This window comes from Girardinichthys multiradiatus, chromosome 18 (assembly GCF_021462225.1).
Source record: "Girardinichthys multiradiatus isolate DD_20200921_A chromosome 18, DD_fGirMul_XY1, whole genome shotgun sequence".
Lineage (NCBI taxonomy): Eukaryota > Metazoa > Chordata > Actinopteri > Cyprinodontiformes > Goodeidae > Girardinichthys > Girardinichthys multiradiatus.
The window spans coordinates 33,077,073-33,099,408 of NC_061810.1; the positions used below are offsets into that span (position 1 = coordinate 33,077,073).

Sequence of the window (22,336 nt, forward strand, 5' to 3'; positions counted from 1 at the left end):
TAGTTTTGCAAGGCACTACAGAATTGGACATGTCCTACAGCTACAGTAAGATCCACGTATATTCATCCCTTGATCTAAGGTTTCAGAGAAGCATTGCTTGAATGACAGAGTTCAGATGCACATGTTTCTTTATCCTTTACAATCTGTTTCATTCATTTCAGTATAAAATGAAGTCTTTTTTTGCACCACTTTAAACTCTTTTTTTTTCACTGTGTATTTGAACTTCTGCTTTCATGGTCATATGCAGCTTCATCTGTGTCAGACAATCACTCAACTCAGATTGGTGACATTGAAGCATTTATAGCCGCTGAGGTGGCTGGGGGCGCTTATGTCTGGATATTTTTACACCCTCGAAAGGGTCATGCATGGGGATGGGGTGTCCTAATGTGTCATTTGGGAGCAACGCTGACCTTAGGCCCTAAATCACTTTCCATTTTGGTGGACAATTAAGTTTGAACCTCTGATGTGTACAGCCCACAATTGATTCTCTTGATAGCACTCAGCATCCAGGAGCAGGACAGTCCGTATGAGCAGAATACCCCTTTTAAATCAATGTTGTTTCGTTCCCTTTATTTACCCCTGCAGTCCACAAATATTGATGAGCGGCTTCAATGCAAACAACTGAACTGCACCTTTATTTCACAATAATAAAGTCAAGCTGTTTCTGTGAATTTGTGTAAAAACATTTAGAATATGATTAAAATATGTGTGTCTTTCAAGCTAAAACATATAAGCGACTTGGAAAAGAGCAAAACACTTGAGCCTACCACATTATGGCGTTTGTCCATTATCATTTTTATACTGTTTTACCTTTTTAAAAACAGGATACATATATCGATGCAGAAGACTACGTAGCCTTTTGATGTCATATTCACTTTAATTTATGACATTTTAAGGTACTCTAATAAATCTTTAGCCTTAAATTGTTTTACTGAATTAATTGATTCAATAGATAGCTAGATAAACACTGGAACAGAAAGGATCAACATGTCAATTCTTCAGAATGCTTTACAGAGAATTGTGTATCCTACCAGTATATTGGAATCATCAAGACTGAGCAAAAGTGTCTGTGAATGTTCCAGCTACATTACATTTCATCTTCTTGAATCAAAGACTCCTTATTTTTGTTGCTTTTGCATCTTCTATTTGCATAACCTCTGCTTCTTTCAAATATATGCTTTTTATTAGAAACTTTCCAACCAATCCCAGTATCTGCTCTGGGTCCCCAACGAATCTATTTTAAATAAGCGATATCAGAAGTCACTGATGAATCCAGTTTCTGATGCCTGTTATTGGTCTGCTTTCTGGGATTTAATGACATTGATGGTTTAAGATACTACAGCTTTCAGTTGGAATGTGAGCTGCTTCGCCTGTGCTCAGATATCCTCAGCTGTCCCGGGAGTGGTGCATAGCTGAAACACTAGTCAATACATGTTACGAGGCTCAAAGCAATGCACTATGTTTATAAAACAGGAGAATAGCTTTTTCCATAAAATTTCTCTGCATACAATTATTTGGAATCACACTGTAATATGCTATTAGCCAATTTATAAATGAGTGATATCAAAAAAGAGAGGAAATGGGCCTATTTAATTAAATAAGCAAAGTACTCTGGATGAAAACAGCAAGACATAGCGGGATGTACAGTCAGATATACTTAAGTGGGAACAAATTACAATTGTACTTGCTTTCCAGGGGAAATGTCAGGATATTGGATTCTTAGCTGAGTTAATCCCCTGCTGAAGCAACAAACTGAGGCTGATCTGCAGAAACTTTGGTTCAGATAACAGTTATGTTGCTGTGAGAGAAAACAGGCGGGCTAGATTATTGTGTGCTGAACAGTGTTGTGCTACTTCATTCTTAAAATTTAAATTTACAAAACATTCTGTCTCATTGAAACATTTTAATATGTTAATTTAAAAAATCTACTGAAAAGAGGTCTAGTTAGACTCAGTCATTGCATATTTGTTTTTGATAAATTTGATAAATAAAATCAGGTTGTCTGTATGAAATTCTCATATTATGCTGTAGTATTTTGTGCCCATATCTTCAATGGCATTCAATTTTAAAAGATGTGTGATAACATATTAACCCATGAGATATTCCGTGTCTTTATTTCTTTCATTTTCAGCTGCAGAGCTGCTGAATCTGATTGCTGACACAGAGAGGAAGAAGGGCTAGGGCCACAACAGACTTCAGAACATGAATTTAGTTTAAGAAAAGTTTCTGCTGTCAACGTTTGGGGTGGAAAATGTTGGTAAAATAGCCTTAAAGCTATTGTAGGCAGCAATAAATGTATACAGGTCCTTCTCAAAAAATTTGCATATTGTGATAAAGTTCATTATTTTCCATAATGTCATGATGAAAATTTAACATTCATATATTTTAGATTCATTGCACACTAACTGAAATATTTCACGTCTTTTATTGTCTTAATACGGATGATTTTGGCATACAGCTCATGAAAACCCAAAATTCCCATCTCACAAAATTAGCATATTTCATCCGACGAATAAAAGAAAAGTGTTTTTAATACAAACAACGTCAACCTTCAAATAATCATGTACAGTTATGCACTCAATACTTGGTCGGGAATCCTTTGGCAGAAATGACTGCTTCAATGCGGCGTGGCATGGAGGCAATCAGCCTGTGGCACTGCTGAGGTCTTATGGAGGCCCAGGATGCTTCGATAGCGGCCTTTAGCTCATCCAGAGTGTTGGGTCTTGAGTCTCTCAACGTTCTCTTCACAATATCCCACAGATTCTCTATGGGGTTCAGGTCAGGAGAGTTGGCAGGCCAATTGAGCACAGTGATACCATGGTCAGTAAACCATTTACCAGTGGTTTTGGCACTGTGAGCAGGTGCCAGGTCGTGCTGAAAAACGAAATCTTCATCTCCATAAAGCTTTTCAGCAGATGGAAGCATGAAGTGCTCCAAAATCTCCTGATAGCTAGCTGCATTGACCCTGCCCTTGATAAAACACAGTGGACCAACACCAGCAGCTGACACGGCACCCCAGACCATCACTGACTGTGGGTACTTGACACTGGACTTCTGGCATTTTGGCATTTCCTTCTCCCCAGTCTTCCTCCAGACTCTGGCACCTTGATTTCCGAATGACATGCAGAATTTGCTTTCATCCGAAAAAAGTACTTTGGACCACTGAGCAACAGTCCAGTGCTGCTTCTCTGTAGCCCAGGTCTGGGGAATGCGGTACCTGTAGCCCATTTCCTGCACACGCCTGTGCACGGTGGCTCTGGATGTTTCTACTCCAGACTCAGTCCACTGCTTCCGCAGGTCCCCCAAGGTCTGGAATCGGCCCTTCTCCACAATCTTCCTCAGGGTCCGGTCACCTCTTCTCGTTGTGCAGCGTTTTCTGCCACACTTTTTCCTTCCCACAGACTTCCCACTGAGGTGCCTTGATACAGCACTCTGGGAACAGCCTATTTGTTCAGAAATTTCTTTCTGTGTCTTACCCTCTTGCTTGAGGGTGTCAATAGTGGCCTTCTGGACAGCAGTCAGGTCGGCAGTCTTACCCATGATTGGGGTTTTGAGTGATAAACCAGGCTGGGAGTTTTAAAGGCCTCAGGAATCTTTTGCAGGTGTTTAGAGTTAACTCGTTGATTCAGATGATTAGGTTCATAGCTCGTTTAGAGACCCTTTTAATAATATGCTAATTTTGTGAGATAGGAATTTTGGGTTTTCATGAGCTGTATGCCAAAATCATCTGTATTAAGACAATAAAAGACCTGAAATATGTCAGTTAGTGTGCAATGAATCTAAAATATATGAATGTTAAATTTTCATCATGACATTATGGAAAATAATGAACTTTATCACAATATGCTAATTTTTTGAGAAGGACCTGTACTTTAAAGAGCCTATCTGCCACAATCATCATTGATCAGTGGAGCCAAAACAATGTGTGTATGTGAAAGATTGAGAGAAATCACACTAAACAGATGATTAAATAGCCTCCAAACATGGGGGAACTCATAGAGTGGACTACCCATGTTTGGAAGCTGTTTGTCTTTGATGAGGCTGTCCAGAGTATAGATGCCAACTTGTGCTGGATGTGATTCCTCTCTTTTTGTCCCTTGTCTAAATACTGTCATTAAAGGCCACTTGCACCACAAAATCTCTAAAAACAATAACAATAAAGTAATTTCTTATTCAATAAACAAATTCATAAATATGTAATGGTGCCATTTTAAAGTGTTTTAACAATCTTTATTAGCATTTAGCAGAGTTAGCATTGCTAACTTCAACAGTATCCTCTCCTTGTAAATTCTAGATTGTAAATATGAATTCCTTGTGTCAGTCTTTCAACATGTAAACAAAATTTCCAGATCCTACGATCAACGGAAGATAGTGGTTAAGCATTCAACAAAATCCAGTTAGCTCCTGTTGCTGAAGCCCCTTGTTGATTCTCTTTAGAGTTCTGGAGTTTTCTCCTCAGTGATGATTACTGTAACCAAGGGTCTTAGGATGATGACCACTGACATTATAAAGCTTACATGAAGGAAGGACGACAGCTGTGAACTCCAGAGGCACTCTTTTTATCTTTACACTCTTCCCTCTTCTTGTCTGACAGCACTCATCAAAATAAGAGTCTCACAAAAGTAGCACTCATCAAAATAAGAGTCTCATAAAAGTAGCTAACATTACTCTTAACAATCTGTACAAAAACATCTTCCACTGCTTTAAATATTTGCAAAAACAGTTTCAGAGAAAAAGGCGATGCTAAGCAGCTGAATGCTTTTTGTGCAGCCCAACAGACTCATTGCTTACTCTGAGCTTCTGCAACAAATGCCGCCATATGTTTAGCCAATTCTTAAATTAAATTGAATATATTGATGTATTTTATTAATTTTTTTATATAGATCTGGAGATTATTGTGTATTTTTTAATTTTTCAATGTGCAACAACCTTTTGGCTGTAAGCTTAAACTTGGAGTAAAAACCATCAAAGTATGACGTCCAAATTAACGTTCTAACTTACTGACTACAAATTAGCAGCATTACATCCCCAGTACCACCCAACCTCAAATCCTCAGCAAGGGACGACAAACCTCAAATGTCAAATATTGTTTCTCTTATGAAGGGTCTAAATAAGAGGAGAAAGCTGAAATGTTTTGTAAGGCATAAGTGGAGGCACTTTACATTGTGTAGAGTAGAGAAGAGAGGAAAGAAAAGTTGCAAAAAAGTATCTGCTTAGTCAAGAGACTAATGGGTTATATATTTTAAACATAATTTTAGCATCTTCTTTTAAATAATTTTTTTTTTTTAACTGTTAAATATTACTTGCCTACAATGTGTTTCTGCTGCAAAGCATGCATTTGCACCTTAAACACACAACGTTGAGAGCTAAAATATAGTCAACATAACACTTTAATTGCAGTTATTAAAACACATATGCAGACATACACACAGATCCTTGTTAATTTATTTATGGTGTGCAGTGTGTAAATATCAAAGCTCTAGAAAACAAGGTACTGAGAGTGATTTAAGGAGGCTTTGATAAATGGAGTGAAGGCACATGAGTTAGAATTGTATGTCTCAGTTTTTGCTGATGAGTGCAGCCTAAATCTTTTATCAGCCTCATCCTCCAGCACAAACCGCTGAGCTGTTATATGTCTGGTAAAGTGAGCAGATAGGAATTCAGTTAACAGGTCTGCATTTTAATGGCTGGATGAGATTGACCTCAAAAATCTGTTTTTTTTTTTTCTCTATTCTTGATCTGCCAAATGCAAGAGAGGAGAATGAGCATCCGTCGAATACACTGTATAGTTTCTATAAATCTATATAGTAAACAGCAACGTTAGAATAATCTGCTAAATTGCCTGTGTAACACTCAGTGCCACTTCCACAATACATTGGCTGCATGTTCAAACTGAAAAATAAATTGTATGACAACAGTTGGAAAGCCTAGCCATCCTTAAATGCTATTTATTGATCAGATGCCACTTCTAGAAAAAGGTTCAATTAAACCCCTTGCTTCATGCTCACACCCAATGAGAAACATTTACAACAGCCAGTACATGGACATAGGTCTATGTGGAGTAAAGGAAAATCACTTTTGATTTTGTATTTATTGGACAGTATCATATTTTACGCAAAAGCTTGCTGTCACCCACACACGTAGATTTAGCTATGTTACTGATCTGCAACAATAGTCAACAATATACGGCCTATGCTCTGCCTTTTTTGCATAGTTCATAAAATTGAAGCTGTCACAGATATTTGGCTGCAAATAAACCAGAAGTTCTTCAAAGGCTCAACCAGAGCTAATTGAAAGTATTATTTCAATTTAATCAGTTGAATAGGAACAATAATGTAATGCGGGCACATTTGAGCTAATGACACAGACATGAGACCTCTAATAAAATTAGTAGCAACACTACAAAGGGATTATAATCCTTGAACAAAATATTTAAATAACTCTCTTTTTAAAGAGATATTTATTTGGGCTTTAGTAACTCTGAATTTAATTGTTAGCTGTGGAGACCCAGTGTGTGTCTGTATCTATAATAAATTTAGTTTATAGACATGTTTCAGAACACTTGTAACCTAAAACCAAGTGCAATGCAAAAGCATAGAGTTATAAAATAAAAAAAATAAAAACAGCATAGAAGATTATCAGAGCTCGTAGATCATTTTAAATAGGTATTTTTAGACAAGATGCAGAAATGGAAAAAGAGAATTATGCCTTTCAGGTAAAAGGAAATTTCAGAGGCAGAGGACAAAATGGCTAAAAGCTTATTCATCCATCATAACAGGTGGTAAACTGAAACAGTAAGATGAATTCAAAATGAAGACCCAAGAGTGCAGGTGGGTGTGTTAATATGCAAGAGATTTGAAAGTTACTGAGCATCAATTTGATTAATAGCCTCAAAAGTGAGTAGACGTTTGTAGTCAATACAACATTTAACTAATAGGCAATGAGGCTGCTAAAAAACAGGGATTATGTGATTTATAGAGGTAGTTCTAGAGACGACGCATGCTGTCGAGTTTTTGGACTAACTGAAGCTTATGGATAGTTTTATTTGGGAAAGCAAACAAATGGGAATTGCAGTTAAGCTGCACAATATATCAAATTGCAATCTTGCAACATCTGTGTTTGCAATTTCAAAATATCAAGGAACTGCTTGAATGCCGTATTTGGTAGGATGTTATTACAAGTGTAAGGCCTTCACACTCTGCATATTGGCAATGTATTATGCCAGTAGGATGGACTCTATCTGCCCCTAAGGCCCACACCAATTGGGGGTTTAAGTTTATTTAATAGTACCTAAGTGCTGAAGCTCATGCAGAGTACCGTGGACATTGTGTTTGCATTTTTTTTTTTTTTTTTGCAATAGCATTGCATTTAGTATTGCTAAATTGCAGAAGCTGAGACTTGATGTGAACAGGGCATTAACAAGAACAGGGATTTTAGTTGGTTGGATGGATGAGCCAAGTAAATTTTTAAGAAATTTGTGTGGGATTTGATTTCTTGTTAGCAAGAAGCAAGTTAGGAGGAAGAAGTTAGGTCTGGTAGAAATATACAGTTGGTTGCCATCTGCATACTAATGAAAATTAACACTGTATTTCCAGAAAATGTGACCAATTAAAAGAATGTAGATTTTAAATAGGCTCCATTGCAGAGTTTTTAAATCACTTGGAGTGAAATGACTTGATTTGGATGATAGGTTAGATCAGAGTGTGTTCATAATAACAACAGGGGCTTATCCTTCAATGAGGGTGCTGTGTGAAATGTTGCAGTAAGAACAAGGAGAATGAGAACACCAGCATAATCATAATGTACCAATATTAGAGTTAGCAACAGACTATCATCAATCATTTATGCTGTTTATGTTTGTTCGTGCTCTATGATAAGCTAACTATCAACAATCCATTATACATTATAATATTTACTTTGTATTCAAACACTAAAATGACATGCTCACCAACAGAGGTTTTGTAGGACAGTGTGTAAAGTTTGTATCCCATTTAAAGAGACACAAACCATCAAAAGTGCAAATTAATGGATTCGCTCCAGCCCTCACTACCTTTGAAGAGCATGGTAGCCATACTGGAGTTTGATGCTATATTGGTGGGAAACATAGTTGCCCTCTTAAAACTTCAACTTCAGGGCATTTTTCTGATTATTTATACAACTTGGAAGTTGGACATTTTAACAACTGAGAAAAACTGGAATGAACAATTAAACAGCATTCTTAATGCAAACATGCTCTTTAACAACCCTCTTTCTTTTTCTCTTTTTGAAAACCACAATAAACCACAAAAGTCAATGTCCTGTTGTATTAATCTTTTATAATATACATATATATATATTGGTACTTGGAAAGCTTATTAATTACAGTTAAATTACAATTATGAAATGTTTGAGAACCATAGTTCTACAATATTAGGTATGAGTTGAAATACAGGTCCTTCTCAAAATATTAGCATATTGTGATAAAGCTCATTATTTTCCATACTGTAATGATGAAAATTTAATATTCATATATTTTAGATTCATTGCACACTAACTGAAATATTTCAGGTCTTTTATTGTCTTAATACGGATGATTTTGGCATACAGCTCATAAAAACCCAAAATTCCTATCTCACAAAATTAGCATATCATTAAAAGGGTCTCTAAACGAGCTATGAACCTAATCATCTGAATCAACAAGTTAACTCTAAACACCTGCAAAAGATTCCTGAGGCCTTTAAATTCATCACTCAAAACCCCAATCATGGGTAAGACTGCCGACCTGACTGCTGTCCAGAAGGCCACTATTGACACCCTCAAGCAAGAGGGTAAGACACAGAAAGAAATTTCTGAACGAATAGGCTATTCCCAGAGTGCTGTATCAAGGCACCTCAGTGGGAAGTCTGTGGGAAGGAAAAAGTGTGGCAGAAAACGCTGCACAACGAGAAGAGGTGACCGGACCCTGAGGAAGATTGTGGAGAAGGGCCAATTCCAGACCTTGGGGGACCTGCGGAAGCAGTGGACTGAGTCTGGAGTAGGAACATCCAGAACCACCGTGCACAGGCGTGTGCAGGAAATGGGCTACAGGTGCTGCATTCCCCAGGTCAAGCCACTTTTGAACCAGAACCAGCGGCAGAAGCGCCTGACCTGGGCTACAGAGAAGCAGCACTGAACTGTTGCTCAGTGGTCCAAAGTACTTTTTTCGGATGAAGGCAAATTCTGCATGTCATTTGGAAATCAAGGTGCCAGAGTCTGGAGGAAGACTGGGGAGAAGGAAATGCCATAATGCCAGAAGTCCAGTGTCAAGTACCCACAGTCAGTGATGGTCTGGGGTGCCGTGTCAGCTGCTGGTGTTGGTCCACTGTGTTTTATCAAGGGCAGGGTCAATGCAGCTAGCTATCAGGAGATTTTGGAGCACTTCATGCTTCCATCTGCTGAAAAGCTTTATGGAGATGAAGATTTCATTTTTCAGCGCGACCTGGCACCTGCTCACAGTGCCAAAACCACTGGTAAATGGTTTACTGACCATGGTATCACTGTGCTCAATTGGCCTGCCAACTCTCCTGACCTGAACCCCATAGAGAATCTGTGGGATTGACGTTTTTTGTATTAAAAACACTTTTCTTTTATTGGTCGGATGAAATATGCTAATTTTGTGAGATAGGAATTTTGGGTTTTCATGAGCTGTATGCCAAAATCATCCGTATTAAGACAATAAAAGACCTGAAATATTTCAGTTAGAGTGCAATGAATCTAAAATATATGAATGTTAAATTTTCATCATGACATTATGGAAAATAATTAACTTTATCACAATATGCTAATATTTTGAGGACCTGTATACAGTGAACTAAACAGGTTAACGATAGATTTGAGGGCATGGTACAAATAGGAAAGATGGCCTCTTAAAAACCGAGAACCTTGGCTGTTGTATAGTTGTTTTCAGTAAATAAGTGATGTGGATAGCCTGAATAAATCCATTTATTTTAGTTACTCGTGTGTTTATAAGACCAGCTGTGCCCATTTCAGAATCCCCTGCAGGGTGATGAAAACAAACAGACAAATTCTCATTTTAACAGAGACAGATGTTTATAAGATCGACTCAATGGGTGGCTTAAATACCATCTTATCAGTTTTCATCTTCCGGTCAGCAGTGCAAAGCAAAATGATTTCCAATCAGTTAAAAGTTTTCAAGCTTTGCTAATGTTGACTGTAGCCATGGTTCTGCGGAGGAGGGATGAAGAGAGGAAGGGCAATGTCCTAACATATAAACAACTTCGAGAGATACTTAAAAACTCTTGTTCCTCCTTCATCCCGTTCACTTCCTTTTAACTCATCAGGGCTCAAACATTCACCTCTTACTCATTAGCAGCTGCTGCCCATTGCTCAACAGACCAAACTGTTTACCCTGTCCTGTCACGACAGTATCTAGCACCCAGTTATCAAGTTCTGGCCTCGACGGGGGCTGACAGTCTTGATGAGTTTCCAAAGATGCAGATTAAGCAGCTATGTTCAGGAAGAGAAAAAAGTAGGGCACCTAATTAGCTGTGCCTCTCAGGACCATGCGAGTCGGCTGTTTTTCACCTTGACAGGGAAATTCCATAAATGACAGGAATGCGACTGAGGAGCCAGATCTGGAATATTTAATGAGAGTGGGAGGAAAAGACAAGTCAACTTAAAATAGAGAAAGCGGAAGAAGGAGATGGCTCGCTCAGGAAAGGTTAGTCCTGAACCCTTGTGACTGAACATCAAGTGTAATCTGCAGATTCTGTTTTGACATGCACTTTTTTTTTTTTTAAGATTTTCTTTTTTGGCACTATTGGCCTTTATTTATTTTTTATTTTTTGACAGTAGGCAGACAAGAGGGGTAGAGAGAGGGGGAGACATTCGGCAAATGTTGCTGGGTCCAGGACTCAAACTCTGGCCAGCCGCTTCGAGGACTATGCATATGGTCGCGCGCTTTCGCCCCTACACCATCAGCACCACACCCGACATGCACTTTTTTAAAAATGACTTATCTAGGCTAAAACACAGGTGTAGTTGACTTTTTTTTTTTTTTCACTGCATGCTAAGCAATACATAATTTACATCAATGTTTGCAATAAACAGGAATTCTACCGTGATTCGATTTATCCATTGTGTCAGCATGTATTGTTGACTTTCAGTAACAGAAAAATTTTCCAGGAACCAAATTCTTTTAGGAGATCCCAGCCCCTCCGGTTCAACATGAGAAAAAAAGAGCTAAACAGAGTTCTGGAAATGTATTGATGTTTAGTGAGTTGAGATCATATAGATCAAAACACGCAAACATCCCCATATTTAATTCCATAAGCATTTGTCTTTTCTTTCAGTATATTTCTGATGCACGTCGTTAGTAGCAGATTTGTTCAAGATAGATCTGACCCACATACAGAAGAACATTCAGAAGCACAACTGAATTAGTGAAAGGCGTTTTATTTACAAAGTGATACTGGAATGTGAATGGTAGAATCGCCAACTGCATGGAAAGAGGGGAAGAAGAACTGGTGAAAACAAAAACTATAATCTTGAGGAATAAACGAGAAGTAATTATGTTAATAGGAGAATGGCTTACTAAGTGACTGAAGTCAAGTCACCAGGGGTAGAAGGAGTCAGGACCCAGGTGTGTGAAGCAGAGAAAATCCAGATGGTTTACTTGAGCTGTAGAATGAGTTCTGGTGAGTTCAGGAGTTAGTTTGATGTTCAGGTACTTGCATTGGAGGGTGGACAGGGTATGCTTCTGCCTTGGTTCAGGAGACTGAGGATAACAGGAAGCCACCAGCTCGATACTTCAATTCATTTCAAAAATACTTTATTAATCCCAAAGGGAAATTAAATGTTGTTCTAGCTCATATTATGAAGGTTTCCTCAAAGAGCCGTTGTAGATGCTGATGGTTGTGGGCAGGAAGGATCTCCTGTAGTGCTCCATCTTACAGCAGATCTGAAGAAGCCTCTGACTGAAGACACTCTGTTGTTGTAGGACAGTCTCATGAAGAGGATGCTCAGGGTTCTCCATAATGTTCTTTATTTTATGAAGAATCCATCTTTCCACAATGATCTCCAGAGGAGTCCCAAGAACAGAGCCAGCCTTCTTTATCAGCTTGTTGAGCTTGGAAACGGAATCCAAACAAAATCCACCAAACATAGGTAATCTTGATCGTCCAGAAACTTCTGGAATTGAAGTCAAAGTTCAATGAAGAATGATCAGAAGGTTCAGGTTTCTGCCTGCGAAGGAACATAAACAACATCAGCTTAGTGACAAAGGACAAAGCATAGCTTAGAAGTGGCTGAGCTTGTTACCACTGAAGGCAAACACTCTGGCATTGAAGTGCTGGCAGCCTCCTGCTTAAATACTCCTCCCATGCAATCAGCAGATCAGTTGCACCTGTCACCCAGCACACCTGAGAAACTCCAGCACCATCTGGAAACTGACAACAAAAGTGCAGAAAAAAACAAACACACACACTGAACCCACAACCCCGACAAAAAGTCCTTTGAAATCTATTTCTTCTACATCACCAACTATTTCCTTCTATGTGCCAACTAAGACGGATCTATGTAAATTTCCAGCATAACAATCTTGTCACGGTGGGGTTTTGGGTTGGACCAAAGCGCAGACAAGAGCTTGGGAAGCACATTTCAAAGCAGTCTCTCAGCTTTATTCAAAAAGTAAAAATAAAAAAAATAAAAAAACACTGCAGGTACAGAACAGGGTCGAGATCCAAACACTTACATCACAGACACTGCAGGAACATGGAGACTCATGGCAGGGACGAGGATAAAGGGTCGAGTTGTAACGCAAGGAACCCACAAAAACATAATGAAACAAACCAACTAATATGCAGAGAGAAAACAAAGGCAGTAATCAAAGGAACTAAGGACAGGTGAGGCAAGGAGGCAGGAAGGCAGAGGGAACAGGTGAACCTAATACAAGTAATTAACAAGACACCGAGCAGATCTAAAACAAAACTATAAACAAAGATAAATAAAATATAAGAATCAAGAATAAACATGAACTAAAGGAAACTGAGAACCTTGAGGGAACACAACAACCTAAGGCCTAAACACTGAACAAAATAGGAACCAAAAGGGAACCCTGACTAAAAAGTAAACAAACCTAAACAAACACTGACTGAACCAAAACTGAGGATGAAGCAGAGGAAATGAGGATTAGAATAAAAGTAAACAATAACTAAAGCTAACCTATAAAGGAGGAAATAGAGAACAAAGATAAACTAGAGGAACAAGGCTAATGGGGACCGGAGAACTAATAATAACAATAATAATAATGAAACCATTCTAAGAACAGGAAAGCAACGCCAAGGGAACAAAGGGTGAGAGGAGAACACACTGGGTGGCAGAAGAAAACTAGAACTGTAGGAAAAACAGAAAACACGAATACAAAACCATAAACAAGAAACCTCTAGTAAACAGTAAACAAAACAAAACACAAAGTCCAAAATGTCACATCCTGACAAATCTTCCTACTCAGGAGGTGAATGTGAGGTGTATACACAAAAACAGATAATGGAGCTTAGAAACAAAATTGAATAGTCTTTTGGAATTTGGTTACACAACACATTTTGATGTCATGTATTTTGCTGAAACAATAAAATATGTAAAATATGTAGATAACACTTTAGGGGCCATGGAATCTAGTATTTGCATCATCAAAGTTATGCCAGAAGAACCATCAATCAATAAATGTGTATCTGGCATATTTTTCCTAAAATATTGATACTGGAGAGTTAGAGGACAGAAAAAAAAACAGGGCCCAGAGAGATTCATCATCCTTCATCTGATCCATCTGCTGTTTGTCAAAGCCTCATCCGAAATGGTCTCAGTGGAACAGCGGAACAACAGCAAAACAAGAAGACAACAATTAGAAATGTCAGATAACACAAAAAAGTATTGAATATCAATAGTTTTATGAAGTGATAAGTCCATATTTTACATGTTTGGTTTAAGTTGCCATTAACAAACTGGTTCAAGATAGAGGCACACCAGTGAAACAGTATGACCATCTGCAAAATACAGTGGGGGATCTATCATAGTGTGGTGCTGTATTTCAACATCATCTCGGCTACTAAAGACAAACTTAAAGTGTCTGGTTAGCAACAAATCAATTTTGAGCATCCAATGATGGCCCAAACTCAGTCAATTATGTACAAACACCTGAATGATGAATTCAATAACAGAAGGCAACAATCTTAGGTTGCCCCCCCACCCCCCAATCCAGGGGCTTGTAGAAAAGTGGTTCTCTTGTAGGTGAAAGGGGGCACCATACAAGTTACTGCTCTTCCCTCCAGTTTCAAAATGAAATGTAAAAAATTATGGTTGCCTTTTGAGACAATACTGTAGTTTATTCAGCATAACTCTCACGTGATACGAGGCCAAACATGAAACAACAGGCAAACACTTTCAAAAAGCTGCAGTCCCTGAACAGTAATCCTCAGGTTTGCAACATTTGATAGGGAGCCCCCAGCTCCCTTCCTGTGCCTTTCCGTGGATACAGAGGAAGAGCAGACGATGCATTACAGACATGGTTTATGTCCTGCTGATAGAAGCCTCTCTCTTCTCTGAGCTCAGGTGTCATATCCTTCGTACTCTCTCCCTTCTGCCTCGTCTCATCCTTACTCCCCTCAGTGGGAGTATCAGACTGTACAGATTTCAACATGTCATGCTGTCTTATATTGTTCCGAATAAACACAGTTTTGCTGTTTTATGTCTCAAAAAAAAGTGAGTTCATGCAAATCTCTTGCTGGTTTTTGGATCACATCAAAGCATGAAAAGGCTATAGTAAAGCAACAGAACCTTCAGCTACAGTAATGTGCTTGGAGAGGTTTTACCGAGTCTTTACTCTATTGCATTTTATAACTGAATGGGTCCCGTTCACTGCTGAGGAGAGTGCTTTGCATTGTTGGGCGATACATCATCGTGAAAGGTTTGTCCCTTTTTCAGCATAATGTGATGCTGGGTTATGTGTATTAAAGAGCTGAAGGGAAAGGAGGAAAGAGAGATATCTTATAAATCTCTACACTGTTTGTCAGGCTGGAATTTATCTGTAAAAGTTGCTAAAGAAGAAAGTAATATTTCAGCAAAGAGTTATGAGGGTGCTGTGAGGTGTGTGTGCATTTGTGTCTGTCACTGTATTGTTTAGAAATGTGTCATGGTGTGGCTGTTATTGCCGAGGCTGGTGCAGAGCAGAGCACAGCTTAATATCTGTGTTTGACATAGAGGCTCATTAATAAGGGCCTGATCCGAGCCCACTGACAGGACTGCTGACAGAGGAGGATCATGGGGAAGAATCATACCCTGCTGAGGGAGCCTGTGCTGCAGGTAGACCCATTCTGCCTTCCCCAGGTGTCATTACGCATGCTGGGGAGGAAGCAGAGGAGGGGAGGGGCAAAACTGACATCTACATTAATCACCCCACTGCACATCACACACTACCTCCTCCCACCTCCAGCTCCTAATCATCCCAACACTGAGACCAAAACTCAGTAAGGGGATTTTTAGCCTTGAAAGATATCCAGCTAAGAGCTCCCTAAATACCACTCTGATCTGATCATGAGTGATGCTGGTACCTGAACCTCTGACCCACCACACAATTAAAAACACTTTCCTCCTTCTCCCTCAAGATACACAGGAGAGGCTGTTCTGCTGAAACTACATGTTTTGTAGCTGCCTGTCTGATTCATAGTTTGCATCTGAATTGTGCTGTGGTTACATGCAATTAAGATGCTATAAATGCCTCCATGGCAATGTGTTGTTTCAAAAACGCCAGAGTGCACTGTTGCTGTTATTCATACTCCTGATTGTCTCATAGATATCAAACTCTCCACTTGGGGATCCCTTATTGATCCTCAGCTGGGCTTTTATCTACAAGAGGAGTGACACTACATTAAGTGTTCACAGAGTTTCACCATAAACGGTGCCTACATGTGTGTAAGTTCCCAGAAGAAAACTAATTATCTGAGTGAATTTATGGGGCTTTGCAATACCCCTTGAACTTCCGGGTCTTGTCTTCCATGTCAGCTGGGAGCATCCAGTCCATTGAGAGTCAACCCAACAGGCGGAAAATCTTATTCCCACTAAAGTTCAAATTTCTAACACATGGGAAATATCAGCCAAAAAATGTTGTATTGCAAACTGTCCTTTGCGCTATTAAAATTGCTCAAACTAATATTGTAATTACAATTACTTGCAATATTTTGTGCAACCTTTAGCTAGACCATCATAATATAATATCAACATGTTTTACAAATAAAAGTCTGAGTAGTGTGCTGTGCAGTTGTATACTGCCTCCTTTACTCTGATATCCTTAAAAAAAAATCAATGCAAACAATTGCACATCAGGATGAACACTCCTAATTAAAAATAAAGTTAATCCGTGTAGAATTTAATCTCAGTATAAATACAGCTGTTTTGTAAAGATCTCAGATGTTTTGTTAGAGAACATCAGTGAATAAAAAGCATCATGAAGTCCAAGAAACACAGCAGACAAATCAGGGATAATGTGTAGGCGTTTAGGAGCTCTGGCAAGAGGAGACCAAACTGGAACCTTCTGGCCTGCATTCTAAATGCCATGTGTGGTGAAAAACTAATGCTGCCTTGGCGATGGCTGCATCATGCTGTGGGAATGCATTTCAATAACATGAACAGAAACTTGTGAGAGTTGATGAGAAAATGGATAGAGCTAAATACTATGCTATCATAGAACAAAACCTGTTAGAGGCTGCAAAAGAGTTGAGAACGAGGGCGAGGTTCACTTTGAATCAGAACAACACCAAACATAAAGCTAGAGCTACAGTGGAATGATTTAGATCAAAGCATATTCATGTGTCAGAACAGCCTAGTCCAATATTTAGACGAGACTGTGTGAGTAGACTTGAAAATTAATATTCACAGTTTCTCTCTATCTAGTTTGACTGAGCTTGAGCTAAGTTGGAAAGAAGAATAAGCTTTGTTCTTTATTCGTTATACTTTTTTAATCTCTGGATTTGCAAAGTAGGCCGAGACATACCTGAAAAGACTTGCAGCTGTTGTTGAGGAAAAATGGGTGGTGGCAGCTTACCACAGGAGGGATTTTCTTTAGCAGAGACAGGGTGGTGGGTCAGAGTTTATGGAAAGATTAAAAAAAATTGAGTGAAAGCTATTTTGAAAAGAAGAATAGGTGAACATTTCAGTTTATTAAGCTGAGTACAAAAGCACACCACCTTTATTTGTAAAAATAAATAAATAACACATTCCATCTTTTCTTAACACTTCACAATTCAGCACTAATTTCTGTGGGTCTATAACATGCGATGTCAAGTTATATTGAGGTCTGGGGTTATGTGCCAAAATATTAAAAAAGGTGAAGCAGTATTAAAACATTTCAAAGGCTCCGTGGATTAGAATGGATGTGTGGCAGCAGAACCGTTTCTGCAACGAATGAGTCAACCCCTGATCCATCGGTGAGCAGGTGTTTGGAGAATAACTGGTGACCAAATAATTGAGTATTAGTTTTGATCCAATTAAAAAGACATACATGGACAAAAAAGAGACAGTAATTGTGACATAATGTAATTAGGAGATAAGGAATGCTCTGTTTTAACAAAAGAAGTAGTAAAACACTTTCCCTAAATGCTTTTAGCCCTATCTGGCCTTAGTGTTTTATTCTTTCCAAACTGACACGCACTCTTTACTTTCCCCTCAGCAACATCACTCTCATTTGTTTTTTGTTTGCACATCATCTGCATTCTCTAAGTTTTAAAAATGAAACAACAAATCAAAGCTGAAACCCTGTGTGACAGTAATAGTATAAATGCAGCAAACAATTTGTGATGTTATTTTTTTCCAGCAGTGGAATGAAGCATAAGCTCATATCATGATGTCCATGAATTGTCAGCTACATTGCTTAGTCCCTTCCATCTCATTCTTTACGTAACATGTCGTGTCCTGAATAAACACAGCCTCCAGTTTAATTAAAATAAATCCACTTTGAGCTGATATTTAGAAACCCGAGGAATATCACAGCCTATGTAACAGATAAAGTGATTGAGAGTGGGGAATAAAAGGCTGGGCTTGAGGGAGAATTACACTCTACTTCCTTTTCCATCAGTGAAGCCTCTATTGTTTATGTCTGAAGTGGGCTTTTCTTCTTTGTAAATGACCTCGCTCCAATTCCCCACTTTTTTTTTCTGTGTTTTATTTGCCTTGAACCTTCAGCAAAACTGATGACACAATAAATTTCTGCTTGGCTCTTTATGTTTGCGTTCATAGCCACATGCATATGGTAGAATCTAGGACACCACAGCGACACTGAGAAGACAGCATTTGCATGCAGCTCGCAAACATATTAAAATATGAAGACAAATCACTGAGCCTGGTCGGCTGACAGCAACAGCCTGCAGTGAGAGCCAGCAAGAAAACTTGCAACACGTTGCCGCTCCTAGAAAGGGCCTTTTTCAGGGCAAGCGTCGACATGTAGCTCAACAAACAAACAGATGAAAAAAAGCCATGAGCAGTCAAAGCTATTATTAAAGGTGATAGAAGTGTTTGCCTTTGCCGAAGCCATTTTGTCATGGTCTTAGCCTCCGTACTTTGTTACAGGGAAAGCTGGGTTTTTCAAAGATATCTACAGAGGACATACTCTGGACTTTGTTGTGTGAATGTCTTTGATGTAAATCATAATTCCAAGTCTTTTAAGTTCAGATTCCTGTAGGTTTTGAGGTGGTCTAGGTATAAAGCAAAGGTTTACCAAGTCATTAAATAGAAACTATTATTCAGTTAATTATCTCTAAAAAAAGACATCGAGGAGAGGAAAATAGGACATTTGGGAAACGTTTTTGGTCCAAATGATAATTACCCTTCATGGATTATTAATGTACATTAGAGTTCATCTGTCCACCAGACAGATTTAAAGTGGTTTGTAGGTTTTCATACTCAAGTTGCAACAAGGGGGGGGTTCCATGATAGTTAATTCTTCTTTGAAAAATACCTCGAGCTTAGTTAGATTCCATCTTCCGATCAACTCGTATCTACTTCCCTGTCACTGCTAAAGAAAGCTTCCCCACAGCATGATGCTGCCATTATCATGTTTTACGGCATGGATGATCTGTTCAAGGTTTTATGCCATTACTTTTTCCCCAAACATGGTATTCTGCATCTTCCACATTTATGTTTTGCTCCTTACTTAGCTGGTCTATCAGAGAGGTAAAATTTTAGGGGTGCATGACTAAAGGTTATCTAGTAGACTGATTCACGCACCTTAGTTGTTGATTTGTGCATCTCCACCAGAGTGACCATGGATTTCTAGGATGCTCCTCTGATTAATGTTCTATTTACTCAGTCTGTCAGCACAGGTGGGCAGCGATGTTGGCAGGTTTGCAGTTGTGCTATAAGTTTGCAATTTTCAGATAATGAAATGAAAGTGTCCCATGTGATGTGAAAAGCTTGGGATTTTGTTATATAGCCTAACACTGCCTAAAGTTCTCTACAACTTTGTCTCTCACCTGTGTGCTATGTTCCTTGACCTTCATTGTGTTTTTTCCACTAATGTTCTCTAACTAACCTCTTAGGCCTTCACAGAACAGCTGGGCTTAACTTGAAATTGTTAAATGTAATAATTATTTAAATAACTTTCTTTAGGCAATTTGTTACAATGGATTTTTTTCAGCGGCATCAAAGTAAATGTTACAACATATGCGTGCAGCTTTGTGTTGTTCTGTTACGTAAAATCCTAGTACAATACACTTAAGTTTGTGGTTATAATATGACAAAATATGAAGGTGGTATGAACAATTTTGCAAAGCACCGTATAGTACTCTGAGATAATCATTCAAACTTAATTTAACAGCTGAACATAAAGCAGCAGAATCCATGCATTGCCACAGGCCTCTTACATAAATAGGATTTTCCTTTAGTATATTACTGTTGGCTTTGCATATCTCTTCTAGTTTCATACCTCTTGATAGGGCTGTATATAAAACACAGCGACTAGAAGTTGTTATAACAGATACCAGTAGGGGGAGCTCAGAGCTCATAGCACGTCAGTAGAACCTTGCAAGAGATTATGTGGAGGGTTGCTGGGCAGTAGTTCACACCACATAACACAAACCCACCCCACCCTCCATCTCTGAACATCAACATATTGAGTCCGGATTTTTATGTGTTTATCCTTAATGTTGGAATTCATCCCTGATTAAATGTTAGATTGTAGTGGTTTGGATTTGTTCTTGATCCCTTCTCTGTGTTCATCTGTACACTTCTTAAAAAAAAAGAGACAAAGAGAGACATATTTTGAATTTATTGTTGGTATGCAGAGCCGCATCTCTCCTCATCTTGCAGGGGCTCGGTCAATCAAGACATCGATTTCTGACAAAGATCATATTTACAATTCTGCATCAGCATCTCAACACATTAACACTTGCATGTTAAGCAGCTTCTGATTCCTCGATAAATTTAGTTTTGAGCCTATTGATTGAGAAATGAACACGTTCTCAGAGAAGAGATTGCATTTCAATATTCTAAAAGATTGATCTCCTTGTGTTAAAGTGTATTTTACCTATTTTCTGATGCAAATGTTGACTACTACCAAACTGCTTCTTTTCCTCCAATCTGAGTGATGGCTTGAGAAGGTACACAATGCTTAATATGTTGCACTATTATCAATGATTTGCAAATATGAATGTGTTATAAATGGGTTTGTCCTACCACTTGCTAGTCTTTTACTAGTGCCTCAGTGTAACAGCAGCAAAGTGATTGTCCAGTAGAAGCACAGAGATAATACTAATAATAATAATAATAATAATGATGATGATGATAATAATACTAATAATAATGTATAACAAGGATTCAACCTCAGCTGTATTTTACATCCCTGCCATCCACGCTGCTACACCCACTCTCTGGTACCGGTCCGTGTTCGCTGGCCGCCTGCTCAGCCTCAGTGTGTTGGGATGTGAGAGACTGTGCGCTCCTAGCGGCCGCGCTGTTCCAACCAAAACGCGAAGGGAGAGAGACAGAGAGAGGAGGATGTTGTACTGTAGAGTGACTGTACATTTATAGGGGCTATATTCCCCGCTACGCTCATGGGGCTTTTGAAAGCCGAATCTCTTAAGAATAAAACAACTTTTTGGGCAACGCGTGAAAGTTGAAGACTGGTTGTCCATGAGCGGAGACATCATCGTTGAAGATTTAAAAAAATGTGCCCAAGACGCCTCTGAAGGAAAGCGAAGACCTGCGGAGAAGTGCAGAGTCTGTGCATTTAGTTTGTTTTCTTTTTCAGTCCGGACTTTTATTTCTGTTCTGAAAGACTTTGAAAAGCTCCGGCGTGTTGCAGCAGAGACTGCAGATGAACTCACCGCGCAAACAGGAATAATATTACTCAAAGAGCCGAGAGTTTGGATTCAAGGTTTAGCTGGATGAGCAGCTTCGGGTGAACTACTGTTAAATGGGTCTTCTGTGTTTGGACACTGAAACTGGCTTTTGTCAGTGAGTAGGACAGTGCTAGGAGCTGTCCATCACTCCCAGAACCGCGAGGCGGACTTGTGCGCAATCTTTACATATTTTCCCCAGCAGTGACTTAAAGGATTTGCGCGTCCGCTGTGGATGATTTAATATGCAAGGATGGGTCCGCTAGCGTTCATCCTTGTTAGTGGATTACTGTACTTTCAAGCTGATGGTAAGTTCTTGGAAATGTTATGTAAAACTTAATCTTTAATAGATTTTAAATATATTTAGCGCGGACACTGGCAACTCGTTTAAATATGTGCATTCTTTTAACCAGTTTGTATTCCAAAGTTGGGTTCCTGCCTTTATAAATGTTATTATTCTGATTAGGAACAACAAATGAATGTGAATATTACTATTCTGGCTAACCTTAAGGAGTGGTGATCTTAATTTATTGGAATATTAATTGAGCATTTTTATGTGTGAAAGTAAAACGAGCAGGTAGCTCAGCTCAACAGATAGCCTCCTACTGCAACTGATGATTGCTGTTCTGTTGCATGCAGTGATTTTGATCTTTCAAGTCATAAATTACCCTCCAGCCCCTACATTCTAAAGATAATTATGCTCCCAATATGGTCTGAATATCTTGAGATGCACCAATCAATCGCTCAGGTTTCAGAATGGACATTTCCTCATGGAGTTTCCTTTTTTAAGAAATGTGACAAAACAAACGACTCCCATCACTTTAGTTTATATATAACTCAAACAACCGGATGTACTTTGATAGACTATGTTGAGTTCAGTAAAATTCCGATTAAGCTTAGAGAAGTTTGCTTTAGTGGATGTAAATAATCTTGTATTTCTTTCATTTTATTTCGGAGTTATTAGTTCTACGTACTTC

At 38.8% G+C, this 22,336-nt stretch overlaps 1 protein-coding gene and 1 long non-coding RNA gene across 10 annotated transcripts in view; one reads left to right on the forward strand and one right to left on the reverse strand.

Moving 5' to 3' along the window:
* The window catches only part of robo2 (roundabout, axon guidance receptor, homolog 2 (Drosophila)), a 426,047-nt gene that overhangs the window by 153,450 nt on the left and 250,261 nt on the right, over positions 1 to 22,336 (forward strand). The window contains exon 1 of one of the 9 annotated variants that reach the window (XM_047391240.1): positions 20,989 to 21,667. The exons of the other annotated variants lie outside the window; for them this stretch is intronic. Within the exon in view, the coding sequence (XP_047247196.1) occupies positions 21,613 to 21,667 (55 nt within the window). The 5' untranslated portion in view covers positions 20,989 to 21,612. Of the gene's footprint in view, positions 1 to 20,988; positions 21,668 to 22,336 lie in introns of those variants that run through there. 9 annotated transcript variants of the gene reach the window in all.
* On the reverse strand, positions 11,418 to 11,889 carry LOC124883848. The gene is made up of 2 exons (XR_007042339.1): positions 11,573 to 11,889; positions 11,418 to 11,476 (listed from the first exon to the last, which is right to left on the reverse strand). It is a non-coding gene; the product is annotated as an uncharacterized LOC124883848 (long non-coding RNA).